The sequence below is a fragment of the Oncorhynchus nerka genome, linkage group LG10 (assembly GCF_034236695.1).
Source record: "Oncorhynchus nerka isolate Pitt River linkage group LG10, Oner_Uvic_2.0, whole genome shotgun sequence".
In the NCBI taxonomy this organism is placed as follows: Eukaryota; Metazoa; Chordata; class Actinopteri; order Salmoniformes; family Salmonidae; genus Oncorhynchus; species Oncorhynchus nerka.
In genome coordinates, this window is record NC_088405.1 from 39,163,570 (window position 1) to 39,179,821 (window position 16,252).

The following is a 16,252-nucleotide window of genomic DNA, read 5'->3' on the forward strand; positions in this document are numbered from 1 at the left end:
AGGTTTGAACGCTTTCCGGTTTCAGACCAATGCCTACCTCTCACCGGAAGGTGATTATACAACATTTCCACATGCAAAAAGTGTCCTCAAAAATTGTAATTTTCACTTAAAAATATATATTTTTTTTAAATGGATGTGTTTTGTCACAATTTATTGTCCAGGGCCTGGTTTCCCAAAATCATCTTAAGGCTAAGTTCATCGTTAGAACCTTCATAGGCGCTTCGTTAAATCTCAGAGCCGTTTCCACAAAACCATTGTTACTAAAGTTGCACTTGAAAAAAAAAAAAAGATTTACCGACTGCCTCAGACCACTCGTAGAACAGTTAACTCCGGTCCAGCCTGTAAGTGGTTCAGATTTGGTCTGGTCCGGAATGAGAAGTGAAACACTCTTCCTGAGTTGTTCATTTTCTTCAAATGTAAAGACACAACCTAGAGTCGAGCCAATGACTTAAGTAAATTAACATGTTATTTCTACATCCTTCTGAAAGAGACGTTTTCATTTGACAAAAACAACTTCATATCGAAGGAGTGCTTTTGATTTGAAGGCGGGACATGCACAGTTCGCTGCGAGAAGACCGTAAGATCCGATGAGGTGTTTCTGCGCATGAGCTTAGCTAGCCAACGTCACCATGACATTGCCTACAAGCATGATCTGGGATTTCCATTGGAGAAGCAGTTTCTGCCCATCAATCACTCCAGTGTTTAATTCGTATATTGTAATTACTTTGCCACCATGGCCTATTTATTGCCTTACCTCCCTTATCTTACCTCATTTGCACACACTGTATATTGATTTTTTCTACTGTATTATTGACTGTTTGTTTATTCCATGTGTAACTGTGTTGTATGTGTCGAACTGCTTTGCTTTATGTAACCGATGTGAAATGGCTAGCTAGTTAGCGGTGTGCGCGCTAATAGCATTTCAATCGGTGACATCACTCGCACAGACCTTGAAGTAGTTGTTCCCCTTGCTCTGCAAGGGCCGCGGCTTTTGTGGAGCGATGGGCAACGATGCTTCGAGGGTTGCCGTTGTCGATGTGTGCAGAGGGTCCCTGGTTCGAGCCCAGGTAGGGGCGAGGAGAGGGACGGAAGCTATACTGTTACATTTATTCTTGGCCAGATCGCAGTTGTAAATGAGAACAACTAGCCTACCTGGTTAAAGGTGAAATAAAATAAATAATATTTGTACAATACTGCCTTTGCTATAGTCTCGTTTTAATCTGACATCTAGAATTTGAGCTAGGTAGGCGCTATAGCCCCCACAATAATAAGTGATAAGACCCATACTTTTAGTTGGGAGTTTTAGTTCAAACAGCTGAGCAAACAGATGACTGCAGGACTTGGCTGAGTGTTTTGTAGGCTCAGTCCCAGACAGTTACAGGAGAGGAGTGTTTAGAAAAGCACTTCCTAGCCTTTAGTGTGACCTAAGAGAGGATGTGAGAGCTTTTAGCTCTGTATAGCTGACAGGTTATTTCCTCCATATAAACCAGCTTAAGATCTCTGATCCAAGCAGCAACTCTCTGATTGGATACTTTTTCCACCACTGACAATTGTAATACTTGAGTAAAAGTAAAGATACCCTAATAGAAAAGGACTCAAGTAAAAGTGAAAGTCATCCAGTAAAATCCTACTTGAGTAAGTAAAAGTATTTGGTTTTAAATATACTTAACTTCTTCGAGATAGGGGGCGCTCTTAATTTTTGGATAAAAAACGTTCCCGTTTTAAACAAGATATTTTGTCACGAAAAGATGCTCGACTATGCATGTAATTGACAGCTTTGGAAAGAAAAAACTGACGTTTCCAAAACTGCAAAGATATTATCTGTGAGTGCCCCAGAACTAATGCTACAGGCGAAACCAAGATGAAATTTCATACAGGAAATGCCCCAGATTCTGAAGGCGCTGTGTTCCAATGTCTCCTTATATGGCTGTGAATGCGCCAGGAATGAGCCTGCACTTTCTGTCATTTCCCCAAGGTGTCTGCAGCATTGTGACGTATTTGTAGGCATATCATTGGAAGATTGACCATAAGAGACTGCATTTACCAGGTGTCCGCCCGGTGTCCTGCGTCGAAATTATTGCGTAATCTCCAGGTCCATGTGCGTTCCATTTCTTCAGAGGAGAAACCAAACTGCCACGAATGATTTATCATCGATAGATATGTCAAAAACACCTTGAGGATTAATTCTAAACAACGTTTGCAATGTTTCTGTCGATATTATGGAGTTAATTTGGAAAAAAGTTCGCGTTTTAATGACTTTTTTAAATATTTTTTTTTACCCAAACGTGATGAACAAAACGGAGCGATTTGTCCTTCACAAATAATCTTTTTGGAAAAACTGAACATTTGCTATCTAACAGAGTCAGTTAGAAAAAACATCTGAAGTTCTTCAAAGGTAAATGATTTTATTTGAATGCTTTTCTTGTTTTTGTGAAAATGTTGCATGCTGAATGCCAGGCTTAATGCTATGCTACCAATACTCTTACACAAATGCTTGTTTAGCTATGGTTCAAAAGCATATTTTGAAAATCTGAGATGACAGTGTTGTTAACAAAAGGCTAAGCTTGAGAGCTAATATATTTATTTCATTTCATTTGCAATTTTCATGAATAGTTAACCCTGCGTTATGGTAATGAGCTTGAGGCTATAAATAGGATCCCGGATACGGGATTGCTCGTCGCAACAGATTAAGAAAAGTAAATATAATTTCAAAAATAAACTTAAGTATAGAAAGTTAAGTTTCAAATTCCTTATATTAAGCAAACCAGACGGCACCATTTTCTGTTTACGGATAGCTAGGTATACGCTCCAACACGCAAACCTAATTTCCAAATGAAGCATGTGTTTAGTGAGTCCGCCAGATCAGAGGTAGTAGGGATGACTAGGGATATTCTCTTGATAAATGTGTGAATTGAAAAATTTACCTGTCCTGCTAAGCATTCAAAATGTAACGAGTACTTTTGGGTGTCAGGGGAAAAGTATGGAGTAAAAAGTACATTTTCTTTAGGAATGTAGTGAAGTAAAAGTAAAAGTTGTCAAAAATATAAATAGTAAAGTAAAGTACAGATACCCCCCCCAAAAAAACTTAAGTAGTACTTTCAAGTATTTTTACCAAAGTACTTTGTTACATATGTGGACGTTGGCGCGTACACGAACACACCGGCTAACACCATACACACAACACACCCTTACCTCTTCCGAGCACACACAGTCCCATGAGATTGGAGGAGTAGAAGGTGGAATGGAACTTCAGGAGCTCCTGGCGGATGTTGATCCCATCCTTGGATGGCCTGGTCTCCAGAGTCAACTTGTTACCTGAAAAATCAACCAGATATAATTCTTAAACAGCTAGTCAATGCATCCATTAATGTTTTTGTAATATATGTACAATGCAGTGAGTGCTTGATCTAACTGGACTAAAGACTAGGGTCTTTATCGTCATATGATGTGTTGAAGAAAAAAAGAAAAGGGTCAGTGGCAAAAATGAGGACATCAAAGCATCAAATCAATTTGTAAAATGGCAGAATGTCATCATCAAAGAGGACTTTATGAAACAGTCCACAGTGGGAGGGAGAATACATCCACTTATAAGGAAAACAAGCTTGTTCTAAGAAAACCAATGGGTGAACGAAATGAATCCCAACAGTGATGAAATTTCAATTTTGAGGAAGGCCCTCAGTGACAGACTGACCACTTTTCTGTCCTCTATGGGCTAGCACTTTACTAATTAGCCTACACAACCACAGCCCAAATCTAGCACTTCATCTGTGGCAGGCTAGCTGGTGGGCATTTCCCTATGCTAAAACAAATAACAGAGCCACACAACATCTAGAACATCTGGAGAGATTGAAACTGTGAAAGGGACCCTTCACCACTTCATGGTCAATATATTAATAATCTCCAGCACCATAGTGTATACATGTGAAAATGTATTTGTGTGTTGAAGTGTCCCTTTAGGCATTTCTAAGAAATTGATGTTTTTGTGAAGGCTGTCATGGCTGTGTTTGTCTCCGACATTCGCTTATTATTGAGTGTTTTGGCCCGAGCTGGTCCAGTTTCCGTTATAAGCTGAAAATAAAGCTTATATAACTCAACACTGCCACCAGCTGGCTCTTCTTGCCTGGGAGCAACTCTAAGTCTAATCATATGAGAACGCAATCAGAGAGAAAGAGTCAGCACATTAAAGGCAGTGAGGAATTGAGTTGTTTTAAACAGGACTGCCGGGTCATGTTCATAACGGGAAAACTGTACCTAAATGTTTTGCAACGGAAGAGGAAGTCCTGGTAGTTCCTCCATTTTCAGTCCTGTTTCAGTTTGTTGTATTCCATTTTGTGCCTAACGAACATGACCGTGGGTTGATACTAGCTGGGTTGGGTTGACCCCTGTCTATAGTATGTAAGGTGGCGTGAGGTTTTTACCGGTCCCAAATTTGCTGAACGGGTGGTTGGGGTTGCCAGTGGCCTTCTCCAGCTGGAACAGCCTCCAGGCATCATTCATCAGGTTCTTCTCATGCTCGGAGTCCACAGCGTTTACCTCACGGTCCTTACAGCTCTCGTCAAACAACGGGCACAGGAAGAACTGAGCAAACCTAGATACATACAGGACAATACATTAATTTAACAAGTTAACATGTATACTAAGCAAAAACAGAATAGGCTATTTAGATTAGAACACTGGAGTCATTGGATTAATTTCTTTTGAAAATTAACTTGATTGTTCTGGTGAAGGCCTTCAGGTGATGACTGTGCAAAAGGTGTATTAGGTGTGTGTGCACTATTTATGGTTCCAGACCAGCAGTTTTTGACTACAGTAAAATGTGGAAAATCCCACTGTCTGAATTCAGATGTATACTTTCGTCTGCAGATTCAATAGACAGCAGTGACATTTGACAGACCTGTATGCAAAGCTATTTGAATGCCACTGAGCAAGATCAACTGCCATGCAGAGCAGAATGACTGCAATTAAGTGAATTGGCCAAAGTAAATGCCATCCGCAGCTAGGCTTTGCACAGCCTGCAGCTACAGATCGTCAACATACGTAGCTGGATGAAGCAGAAATCTGAGATGTCACACAAGCAAGTTGTCCAATTATATATTCAAATGGCATCCTCCACCTGTAGAAACTATTATGGTAGCCCCATACACCCATTTTCAACAACCATCCTTCATTTGTAGCACTATTATCTGAAGGTTCATGATATGGATTGAAAAATGGCTTCCAAAACCCAGATCACAGACTCCAGTGTTCCATTACGTTCATGAGCGTTTGAAAAGAGAAAGCCTAATAAATAATGAAATGAATTGCTGTCCAGATGGTTTTCATGCATTACCAGCAGCACTATGGAACTATTAGGATGAGAAACTATGAGGCTTGAACAGGTGCTTCCTAAGCAATATTATTACAAAGTGGGTAAGCTTAACCCAAATCTACAGCTAGAGGATACACTAGTACTCTATCCAAAACACATAATTTAGGTAACACAGTTGTCTTTATGGACTGAGGAAAGGCGCGTGTTCTAAAAAAGGCCTCATCATTCAAGACGGGGACCCTTAGTAAACCTGAAGCTTCCCCATCCAATGGTTTGTATTCTAACAGTAACCCTTCCAACTTACCCCACGCCTAGTTAAGATGTGAGAGCTAAAGAAACCAATTCCACCCTTGAGGTCTCAGGTACTGGTAGGGGTGAAATTGACACGAACTGGTAACTGGAGACTCGTGTCCTGGTGGCTCTCTGGGATTAACGCCTGTGCTGTGTTCAGTACGTTTTTTTTACGTTCTGGAAAGTTCAATTTAACGGAAACGGTGCTGCACTGAACAACCAATTGAAAAACTGGGAGGGGGTTGGGTTGTAGAACGCTGACAGCATTACCTCGGCCATTTAAATACGTTGTCACTCGTTGCTACAGCCACACCCACCAAACACGCGCAAACATACCTCAAAGTCGGTTCAAGAACGTTATTGGGGAAACGTGTTGTTCGGTACAAACTGTTGCGTAACATTGCACAAGTTCAGGCAACTGAACGCACCTCAGGTAGACCCAGGGGATGGATCCCATATTCATATTTAGAGAACACCCACTTAGTCTACACACATCATGTGGCTCTATAGAACCTGAGTAGTTCATTATTCAACATCAAAAAACAACAGACGGCTCAGTTGAGTATGTAAAGAAAACTTATTTTATACCACTTCTCTGCACACTAGAGGCCAGTCCAGTTTGGGAGGGATTTTACAGCAACATAAATTGGATAGTCATAAGGAAAAGCATAATATTTCACACAGACAGCCTAATCGGGTTACAGTGGCACATCCAAGCTGTCAAAATGGGAGTCATGGGAGAATTTCTATGCCATAACCTGGGTCATATTCAAAAAGCACCTAACAGAAGAAAGGAAACAAAAGGGGAAGGGCTAGTTGAACTTGTCCAATAAGAAACGCTTGTTGTCCAATAAGTTAAGTCCATGTTGCAAAAAGTCCATGTCTACATTGTGCCCTAATGAACCCACCTGTCTAGTGCTCCCTCCAGGTGCTCATGGGATACGTCAAAGTAGTAGTTGGTGTGCTCGCCGCTGGTGAAGGCATTGGAGCTGCCAGCATGCTCACTGAGAAACTGGCTGTACTCATTCTCCTTGGGGTACTTCTCTGTGCCCAAGAACAGCATGTGTTCGCAGAAGTGGGCAATGCCTGATATGTTCCCTGGGTCCGACAAAGAACCTGAGGTTGCAGACATGTGTCGAACAGATAATTAGTATGTTTATTTGCTTCCACACACTGCTGCGCATAAAGTAAAACAATGTAATGTGATGTTAAGCTGCTGGCAGCCATAACACTGGAGAGATGCTGTTTTTAACCACAAAGACACTAAAGGATTCAAGCTTTCAGGCTGGCATAGTTCAAATCCTGTTAAAGAGATTGTGGAACTTTTGTATAATTTTTTACCAGTAGTTCTGAAAGTAGCACACACGAGCCAAAAGTGGTCCGTGAAAATTGTGTACTGTGTCACATATGTGCACATCATTGCGCTCTCTCTGCTGTGTCCACTTAGCCATTGGGCCCAGCCTGCAACCTCATTGGCTAATGCTGGGCAGGCCTCTTGCTAGCTGTCACTCAAATGCGAGGGGCTGAAGCTAGTTGGCGAGAACTTGAATTGGTAGGGAGCTGGCCCATGTTGCAGGAAATTTAAGGCACAGCACAGCTTCAAGAAAAGTCGCTTTCAAACTAGGGATTTCGTGGCTAATTGAGGTAAAACAGTATTTCTGCACGTACGAACTACACATTGACACATCTAGCTCAAAGCAGGAGGTTTAAAAAATAGTACCAGAGCATGTTTTTAAATTAAGGGAGAAAAACAGAGGCAGAAAGAGAGTGCTATAAAAGGATACTCTTCAATGTGGACCTGTGGGAAATAAACTAGGAGTGAAAAAGAGAAATGGAAGCATAACATTTTACACGAATACCAGAGACAATGTTAACAGGGGTTGAAACAAATAAATAAAGACACAGAAAGAGAGGTAACATTTAAGGAGAGATTGGGTTTGCTATGGGAGGAGTATAGAGGGGTGGAGACACCTGTAGAAAATTAATGAAAGAGGGAGACCAGTAAGAATATGGCTGGGAGACTGCCTGAAGGCTAGGCTAGAGGTGGTGAATACTGCACCTATGTTGACGTCCAGCCCTGCTGAGGACTTGTCTGTGGTGGGGTCACTGATGAGCACGGCCTTCAGGCCATTGGTGAACTCTAGACCCCTGTAGACCCGTTTGTCCTCTGGAGAGCGGACGATCTCACTGACCACCCTCTTCATGGCAGGGTCTGTCATTCTGAGGGGCAGAGACGACAAGCCTGTACAGCACAGGGCATAATCTTATTATTCCACCCACTATTTAGAATTTGACTAGACAAGCAATCTAGAGACAGGTGGACGTTACAATGATTTCTCTTTTTTAACATGGGGGGGGGGGTATATTGGCGAGCATTCTGAGTGAAGCAATGTGGATGGACTTCCCAAACTTAAGTGCCTTATTTAGATCCCAAATTGGCAGTGCCCTCAATCAAGAATCAAGGTGGAGGATTGACTGCCCTTCATAGGCTGAGCACGCGCCAGCATTCAGTCAACAGCGGACCGATAGTACTGTGCACACGAGCGCGTCGGTGATTTTTACAAATACATTGAAAATAAAAAATGAATTCAACAGGCAGATATGCAGAATTGAATAGGTTGACCTGGAAATAAGTTTTTAAATATCTGGGTGTATCAACCAGTCCACTATGAAAACAACAGCAAACATGGATTAACGTTACTAACCACACTCCTCAATAAATTAACAATTTACCGTTAAACAGCTCTGTACAACAAGTAAACAACTCATATGAGTTATAATAGCTAGCTACTGGTTTACTACAAGCTAAAATACTTTGTTCAATGCACGAGTGTATTTTTCCTAGGCTGGTTTGAGTTTGCAAATTAGCCGCACTGGGATAGCAGAGTGACGCCAGCAGAGATTAATCTCGTTAACTGGCTAGCATGATTCCTGGGCTAGCTAGAATTTGTGTGTATCTGGTACACCCAGGCGAGGTAGCTAGACTGCCTGGTTATAAATAGATATTTCCTTGGTTAGCTAGCTATTAAAGATAATTTGCTGTCTTGTGTTACGGAGTTAGCTATAAATGCTATCCTGCTAATGCTTAGTCAGCCCGCGCTAGCTAGGTACCAAAGCTAGCTACTGCTGTCATTGTGTGGCTAAGTAACGTTACGGTTAGCTGGTTCATTATTTGCTAATTTCATGACAGATTTTAAAGTGAATAGTATCTGACATTTAACACTCACTTAAAATGTTGATTAAAGTACAAACTATTCCCCGCAACCAGAAGCTGTCTCGTTAATAACTGGGCCGGTCGACTAAAACATTGCGGCATACTTCAGATAGACAAAATCAGAGAGAACTTCTTCTTCGATAGGTTTTAACGGTGGTTGGCATCCAAGAAATGTTTCATTACTGCCACCTACTAGACTGGAGTACTTTGCTTGAAAAATAACCCATAAATAAACAAATACACTACCATAATCTAACACAACACTCACAAAAAAAATCTAAAATAACAGCACCCTCCTCCACTATTTAAATCTATTTAGTCCTACCTCAGGCCAACAACCTGAAAGGAAGGGACATTGCCACTTAAGACAATGTAACCCTTCTGATGTCAAGTCTTCCACACACAAATACCTCTCTGCAGCTGCCACCACAACCTACATTTTCTGCTACTTACATTACTTCCCTGCAGTACAGTTTATAACCATTGCTATAAAATGCTAAAACTCCAATCTTACTAAAACATATATCACTTGTTGGCCTATCCCTCTGTACTGGTACAGATCTGCCTTGACCCATCTTCCTCTACTTTCTTCACTAACTCAACACATGAGAACTTCTGCACTACTCTAACCCTGGAAACCTCAACCTGCCTCTCTCGCACTGGACATTTCTGATCCCCAGCCACTTGGCCACCCCAACAATTAACACATACCACAACTTTCCCCAATGCTACACATTCCTTTGTCTCATGCCCTTCTGCACACTTCTCACATCTAGGAACCTCACTCATACACACTGCTGCCACATGCCTATAAGCTTGACACCTGCAACAATGTAATGTATTCAGCACAAAGCTCGTACAGGATAACATATATCCTAATATCACTTTGTCTGGTTTCTACGCATGAGCTTTGCTAGCCAACATCGCCATGATATTGCCTACAGGGGTAATCAGGGATTTCTATTGGAGAAGCAGTTTTAGTGTCTTTCTACCAATGATTTGTACAACTAAACCAAGATAGACCACAGCCTGTCATTGCCAATGGGAACAAATGAGTCATAGTGGGCAGAACAAGCAAGGTGGTGGGCAGAGCCAAGCACGAGCTAGCGAGATCCTATTGGCGTGTTCCAGCATGCGTCTGCATATTTCCGTTAGAGAACACCTCCTCTGTGAAGTGCGTGTGTGCAATAACTCAATTCACCTTTGCACTCCTTCTAAGCAACGCAAATTTCAAAACGTTTGCAAAGGGTAAAGTCTACAAAACGTAATCCACTCGGTTCATAACCGATTTTAGTTTTGGGAAGAGAAAACGGTTTTGAGATCAAATGTTTCATCGATGAGAAAAATTGCAGAATGTTGACCAAAATCCATCTAGTTCCATCTTCTCCCACTGCCGGGCAGTGGGCTTCCTCTCACTACCATATTTGGTAGTGAGGGGAAACGCCACGTGGATGCTTCACATTTATAAATCCGGTGAAATATCTGTCTCATTGTTCTATCTGTGTTCCTACTGTACTGTCTTTGCCGTCACGGCACCATGTTGTTTTGACAAATGCCATCGACGCCAGAGATTAACGTAATCGGTAATGAATTGTGTCATTTATTTAATATCAGGGGTATTTACTAAAATGCAATACTATTAATTTAAAGGTCAACACATACAACATGTGGACAAGTATGGTTTTCATGAATGTGTCATGTTTAGATCAGCAAGTCGATTAATCAGCCTGTTTGGATGAATTCACTTCTTTCCAAATGTGCCCATCTACCATCAGTTCATCGCACATAAATTACACTAAAACAAATAATAAATATTACATATACCGGTATACAGTGGTAGCTAGAGTAAAGACTCTCCATTCAGTGGAGCAGTTGTGCTTGTATGCAAAGAGACTAGCTAAGTCATTCCCAATGCAGTTATTGATGAATTTTCAATATCCTTAGCACACTGAACTGTCACTTTAGAATTTGGAACAGAATGGGGGCGTGCTCGGTCCTACTTTTCCTGTAGTCCACAATAATCTCCTTAGTCTTGGTTACATTGAGGGATAGGTTGTTATTCTGGCACCACCCGTCAGGTCTCTGACTTCCTCCCTATAGGCTGTCTCATCGTTGACGGTGATCAGGCCTACCACTGTTGTGTCGTCTGCAAACTTAATGATGGTGCCTGGCCATGCAGTCGTGGGTGAACAGAGAGTACAGGAGGGGACTGAGCACGCACCCCTGGAGGGCTCCAGATGTGTTGCTACCTACCCTCACCACCTGGGGGCGGCCCATCAGGAAGTCCATGATCCAGTTGCAGATGGAGGTGTTTAAATGTAAGATGGCTAAATAAAGAGCAAAATTGGTTACTGGTTATGTTATTATTTGTGCCCTGGTCCTATAAGAGCTCTTTGTCACTTCCCATGAGCCAGGTTGTGACAAAAACTCACACTCATTCTTATGTTTAATACATGTATCGTATAGTGTGTGTGTGGCAGGCTTACAATGATGGTAAAAAACTATATTTGAGAGTACGCTTACCCTGGTGCTAGAGGGGTACGCAGCTGGAGGTTGAATGTTTGAAAGGGTACAGGACTATAAATAGTTTGGGAACCACTGTTTGTAAAGATCTGGGCCATTCAGGCCGGGTCTGATTGCCCTCTGGTTCCTTGAGGGTCAAACCTTTTAGAGATGAGCACACCAAATTTAACATTAAGGTTGATTTAGGTACCCTGAAAAGATTTAGATATGTAGCCCCACAGATTTAAAATATAATAAAATATGATTAATCATATAACGTAGACGCTGGGAGTCGAGAAGCAGGTGCAGGTGGTTTGTTTAATATAACAAATAACATGGAACGACACTGTCATGGAAATTCTTACACGGTGACACTCAAAGACAATCTTAAATAAATCATTGTTCATTGTCAGCACGCTCGAGAGGTTCCAACAAACTCAATGCACCATAGTACACATGTCAATCAGGAGCTCTGCTTGAGCAGACCCAGTAGTTGCCTTATATATGGCTATACACAGACAAGTTATATTTGCATGATTTAGCATAATTCATTAATCCTTACTGTTTTGTTTTATTCATGTCACCGACCAATACGGTTTCATAGCATGTGACAGATCAACACCTCGCAAGGCTTCTTCTCTTTGAGCTGAGACCTTGAAACTGAGATATCTTTTGTTCGTTTTCAAAACAAGGTCTGGGCGTACTGCCAAATTGCAGCTACTGATAGTGAGGATTTGTACGGCCAGCCACTTGCACGAACGCAGAAATTGGTTTATAGAACAGTAAATGAATAGAACAAAGAAATGAGTCATAAAAAACCACAAGTATTAAAATTCAATTTCAATACAACATAGGAGTAGCGTCTAGACATGACAAACATAAACAATACTGCCTGGGGAAAGAACCTAAGGGAGTGCCAGATAAAGGGGAGGTAATGAGTGAGGTAATGGAGTCCAGGTGTGCTTAATGATGAAGCGCAGGTGCGTGTAATGATGAATGCCAGGTGCACGCAATGATGGTCCCCAGCATTACACACTCCTGCCACCATCATTACGCAAACCTGCCTTCCCCCGTCACGCTTATCAGCGATTATTGGACTCACCTGGACTCAATCACCTGTCATTACCTACCCTATATCTGTCTGTTCCCCCTACTCTGTTCCCCGCATCAGCATTGATTGTCTTATGTCTGTGTATACCCGCTGGCGCTGTTCCTGTCTTGTTCCATGTCTGTTCCAATTAAATGTTTGACTCCCGTACCTGCTTCTCTTCTCCAGCGTCGGTCCTGACAAATAGTCAATGAACAGCATTCTCACGTAGGTGTTCCTTTTGTCCAAGTGGGAAAGGGTAGTGTGGAATAATAGGGATTGCGTCATCTGTGGATCTATTGGGGCGGCATGCGAATTGGAGTGGGTCAACTGTGTCTGGGATGATGATGTTGATGTGAGCCATGACCAGCCTTTCAAAGCATTTCATGGCTACAGATGTGAGTGTTACGGGACGCTACTCATTTACACAGGTTACCTTGGCTTTCTTGGGCACAGGGACTATGGTGGTCTGCTTGAAGCATGTAGGTATTACAGGTCAGGGAGGTCGAAAATGTCAGTGAAGACACTTGCCAGCTGGTCGGCGCATGCTCTGAGTACGTGTCCTGGTAGTCCATCTGGCGCTGTGGCCTTGTGAATGTTAACCTACTTAAAGGCATTACTCACATCAGTTATGGAGAGCATGATCACAGCCATCTGGAAAAGCTGGTGCTCTTACGCATGGTTCAGTGTTGCTTGCCTCGAAGCGAGCATAGCAGGCATTTAGCTCGTCTGGTAGGCTTGCGTCACTGGGAAGCTCATGACTGGGTTTCCCTTTGTAATCCTTGATAGTTTGAAAGCCTTGCCACATCCGACAAACGTCAAAGCAGATGTAGTAGGATTCAATCTTAGTCCTGTACTGACGTTTTGCCTGTTTTGTGTGTCGCCTGAGCGCATAGCGGGATTTATTATAAGCGTCTGGGTTAGTGTACTGCTCTTTGAAACCGGCAGCTAGATTTGGTCCCTGGGGGCATTGGTAGCCACCTTACTAAATGGCCGCAGACTGTACCACATTAGTAAATAGATAGCTTATCAAAATACTTGAAATAGTCTATTTCAAGGAAGCAATTTTAAGTAAATACAAAAGCTATTTAAAGGATTTTGGGCTATGTGATCTAAACCGGAGTGAGGTTTAAACAAATAGGCTATAGTAGAATTTAACAGTAGAGCAGCCAGGTAATCTTTTCAGGGGGAGGCAGTAGGCTAGGCTACTACTGTAAGTCTGAATCATAGAAATAGAATCCCATTCTAGTTTAGTGGTCTGAAAAACCTACTGTGGAATAAAGCTAAATTAAGTCGTTCTGTAGGGCCAGAGTGGTGTCACACTTTTTCCCCATTCCTAGCACAGCCGATTAAACTACAGTAATTGCATTGTAAATGGAAGATCATAAATAGTTTATTATTGGAATCAGGGGTCTTAGCTGGGGCTGGGGAGAAAGTGACACCATTCAAATCAAATCCAATTTTTTTTGTCACATACACATGGTTAGCAGATGTTAATGCGAGTATAGCGAAATGCTTGTGCTTCTAGTTCCGACAATGCAGTAATAACCAACGAGTAATCTAACCTAACAATTCCACAACTACTACCTTATACACACTAGTGTAAAGGGATAAAGAATATGTACATAAAGATATGAATGAGTGATGGTACAGAACGGCATAGGCAAGATGCAGTAGATGGTATCGAGTACAGTATATACATATGAGATGAGTAATGTAGGGTATGTAAACAAAGTGGCATAGTTTAAAGTGGCTAGTGATACATGTATTACATAAAGATGCAGAAAATGATAGAGTACAGTATATACAGTGGGGCAAAAAAGTATTTAGTCAGCCACCAATTGTGCAAGTTCTCCCACTTAAAAAGATGAGAGCCCTGTAATTTTCATCATAGGTACACTTCAACTATGACAGACAAAATGAGGAAAACAAATCCAGAAAATCACATTGTAGGATTTTTAATGAATTTACTTGCAAATTCTGGTGGAAAATAAATGATGAGATGTTGTTACCTACCCTCACCACCTGGGGGCGGCCCGTAAGGAAGTCCAGTACCCAGTTGCACAGGGCGGGGTCGAGACCCAGGATCTCGAGCTTGATGACGAGTTTGGAGGGTACTATGGTGTTAAATGCTGAGCTGTAGTAGATGAACAGCATTCTCACACAGATGGGTTAGGGCAGTGTGCAGTGTGGTTGCGAATGCGTCGTCTGTGGACCTATTTGGGCAGTAAGCAAATTGGAGTGGGTCTAGGGTGTCAGGTAGGGTGGAGGTGATATGGTCCTTGACTAGTCTCTCAAAGCACTTCATGATGACGGAAGTGAGTGCTACTCAGTTAGGTAGTCGTTTAGCTCAGTTACCTTAGCTTTCTTGGGAACAGGAACAATGGTGGCCCTCTTGAAGCATGTGGGAACAGCAGACTGGGATAAGGATGGATTGAATATGTCCGTAAACACACCAGCCAGCTGGTCTGCGCATGCTCTGAGGACACGGCTGGGGTTGCCATCTGGGCCTGCAGCCTTGCGAGGTTTAACACGTTTAAATGTTTTACTCAGTCGGCTGCAGTGAAGGAGAGTCCGCAGGTTTTGGTAGCGGGCCGTGTCAGTGGCACTGTATTGTCCTCAAAGCGAGCAAAGAAGTTATTTAGTCTGTCTGGGAGCAAGACATCCTGGTCCGCGGCGGAGCTGGTTTTCATTTTGTAATCCATGATTGACTGTAGACCCTGCCACATACCTCTTGTGTCTGAGCCATTGAATTGTGACTCTACTTTGTCTCTAAACTGACGCTTAGCTTGTTTGATTGCCTTGCGGAGGGAATAGCTACACTGTTTGTATACATCATGTTTCCGGTCACCTTGCCCTGGTTAAAAGCGCTTTCAGTTTCGCGTGAACACTGCCATCAATCCACTGATTCTGGTTTGGGAATGTTTTAATCGTTGCTGTGGGTATAACATCATCAATGCACTTTCTAATGAACTCGCTCACCGAATCAGCGTTTTCGTCAATGTTGTTGTTGGAACATATCCCAATCCACGTGATCGAAGCAGTCTCGAAGCGTGGAATCAGATTGGTCGGACCAGCGTTGAATAGACCTGAGCGCGGGAGCTTGTTTTAGTCTCTGTCTGTAGGCTGGAAGCAAATTTTTTTTGTCGTGGTCAGCTTTTCCCGAAAGGAGGGCGGGGGAGGGCCTTATATGCGTCACGGAAGTTAGAATAACAATGATCCAGGGTTTTACCAGCCCTGGTTGCGCAATCGATGTGCTGATAGAATTTTCAGATTAGCCTTGTTAAAATCCCCAGCTACAATGAATGCAGCCTCAGGATATGTGGTTTCCAGTTTACATAGAGTCAAATAAAGTTTGTTCAGGGCCATCGATGTGTCTTCTTGGGGGGGGAATATATACAGCTGTGATTATAATCGAAGAGAATTCCCCTTGGTAGATAATGCGGTCGACATTTGATTGTGAGGAATTCTAAGTCAGGTGAACAGAAGGACTTGATTTCCTGTATGTTTTTATGATCACACCACGTCTCGTTAATCATAAGGCATACCCCCCTGCCGCTCTTCTTACCAGAAAGATGTTTATTTCTATCGGCGCGATGCGTGGAGAAACCAGATGGCTGCACCGACTCCGATAGCGTCTCTCGAGTGAGCCATGTTTCCTGCCCCTCTTCTATTTGTCACATACACATGGTCAGCATATGTTAATGCGAGTGTAGCGAAATGCTTGTGCTTCTAGTTCAGACAGTGCAGTAATATCTAACAAGTAGTCTAGCAATTTCCCTTACAACTACCTAATAGACACAAATCTAAAGGGGTGAATGAGAATATGTACATATAAATATAAGGATGA

The 16,252-nt window shown here is 42.3% G+C and overlaps 1 protein-coding gene and 1 long non-coding RNA gene across 2 annotated transcripts in view; one reads left to right on the plus strand and one right to left on the minus strand.

The window, feature by feature from the left end:
- Window positions 1-8,916, minus strand: part of ide (insulin-degrading enzyme) — a 49,292-nt gene extending 40,376 nt beyond the window's left edge. The window contains exons 1-5 of the mRNA XM_029669787.2: window positions 8,827-8,916; window positions 7,659-7,841; window positions 6,508-6,715; window positions 4,419-4,588; window positions 3,193-3,315 (exon numbers count right to left, since the gene is read on the minus strand). Of these exons, the coding sequence (XP_029525647.1) occupies window positions 3,193-3,315; window positions 4,419-4,588; window positions 6,508-6,715; window positions 7,659-7,818 (661 nt within the window). The 5' untranslated portion in view covers window positions 7,819-7,841; window positions 8,827-8,916. The remainder of the gene's footprint in view (window positions 1-3,192; window positions 3,316-4,418; window positions 4,589-6,507; window positions 6,716-7,658; window positions 7,842-8,826) is intronic.
- Window positions 8,917-10,319: 1,403 nt separating this feature from the next.
- On the plus strand, window positions 10,320-11,164 carry LOC135573566 (uncharacterized). The gene is made up of 2 exons (XR_010464787.1): window positions 10,320-10,396; window positions 10,914-11,164. It is a non-coding gene; the product is annotated as an uncharacterized LOC135573566 (long non-coding RNA).
- Window positions 11,165-16,252: the final 5,088 nt, after the last annotated feature.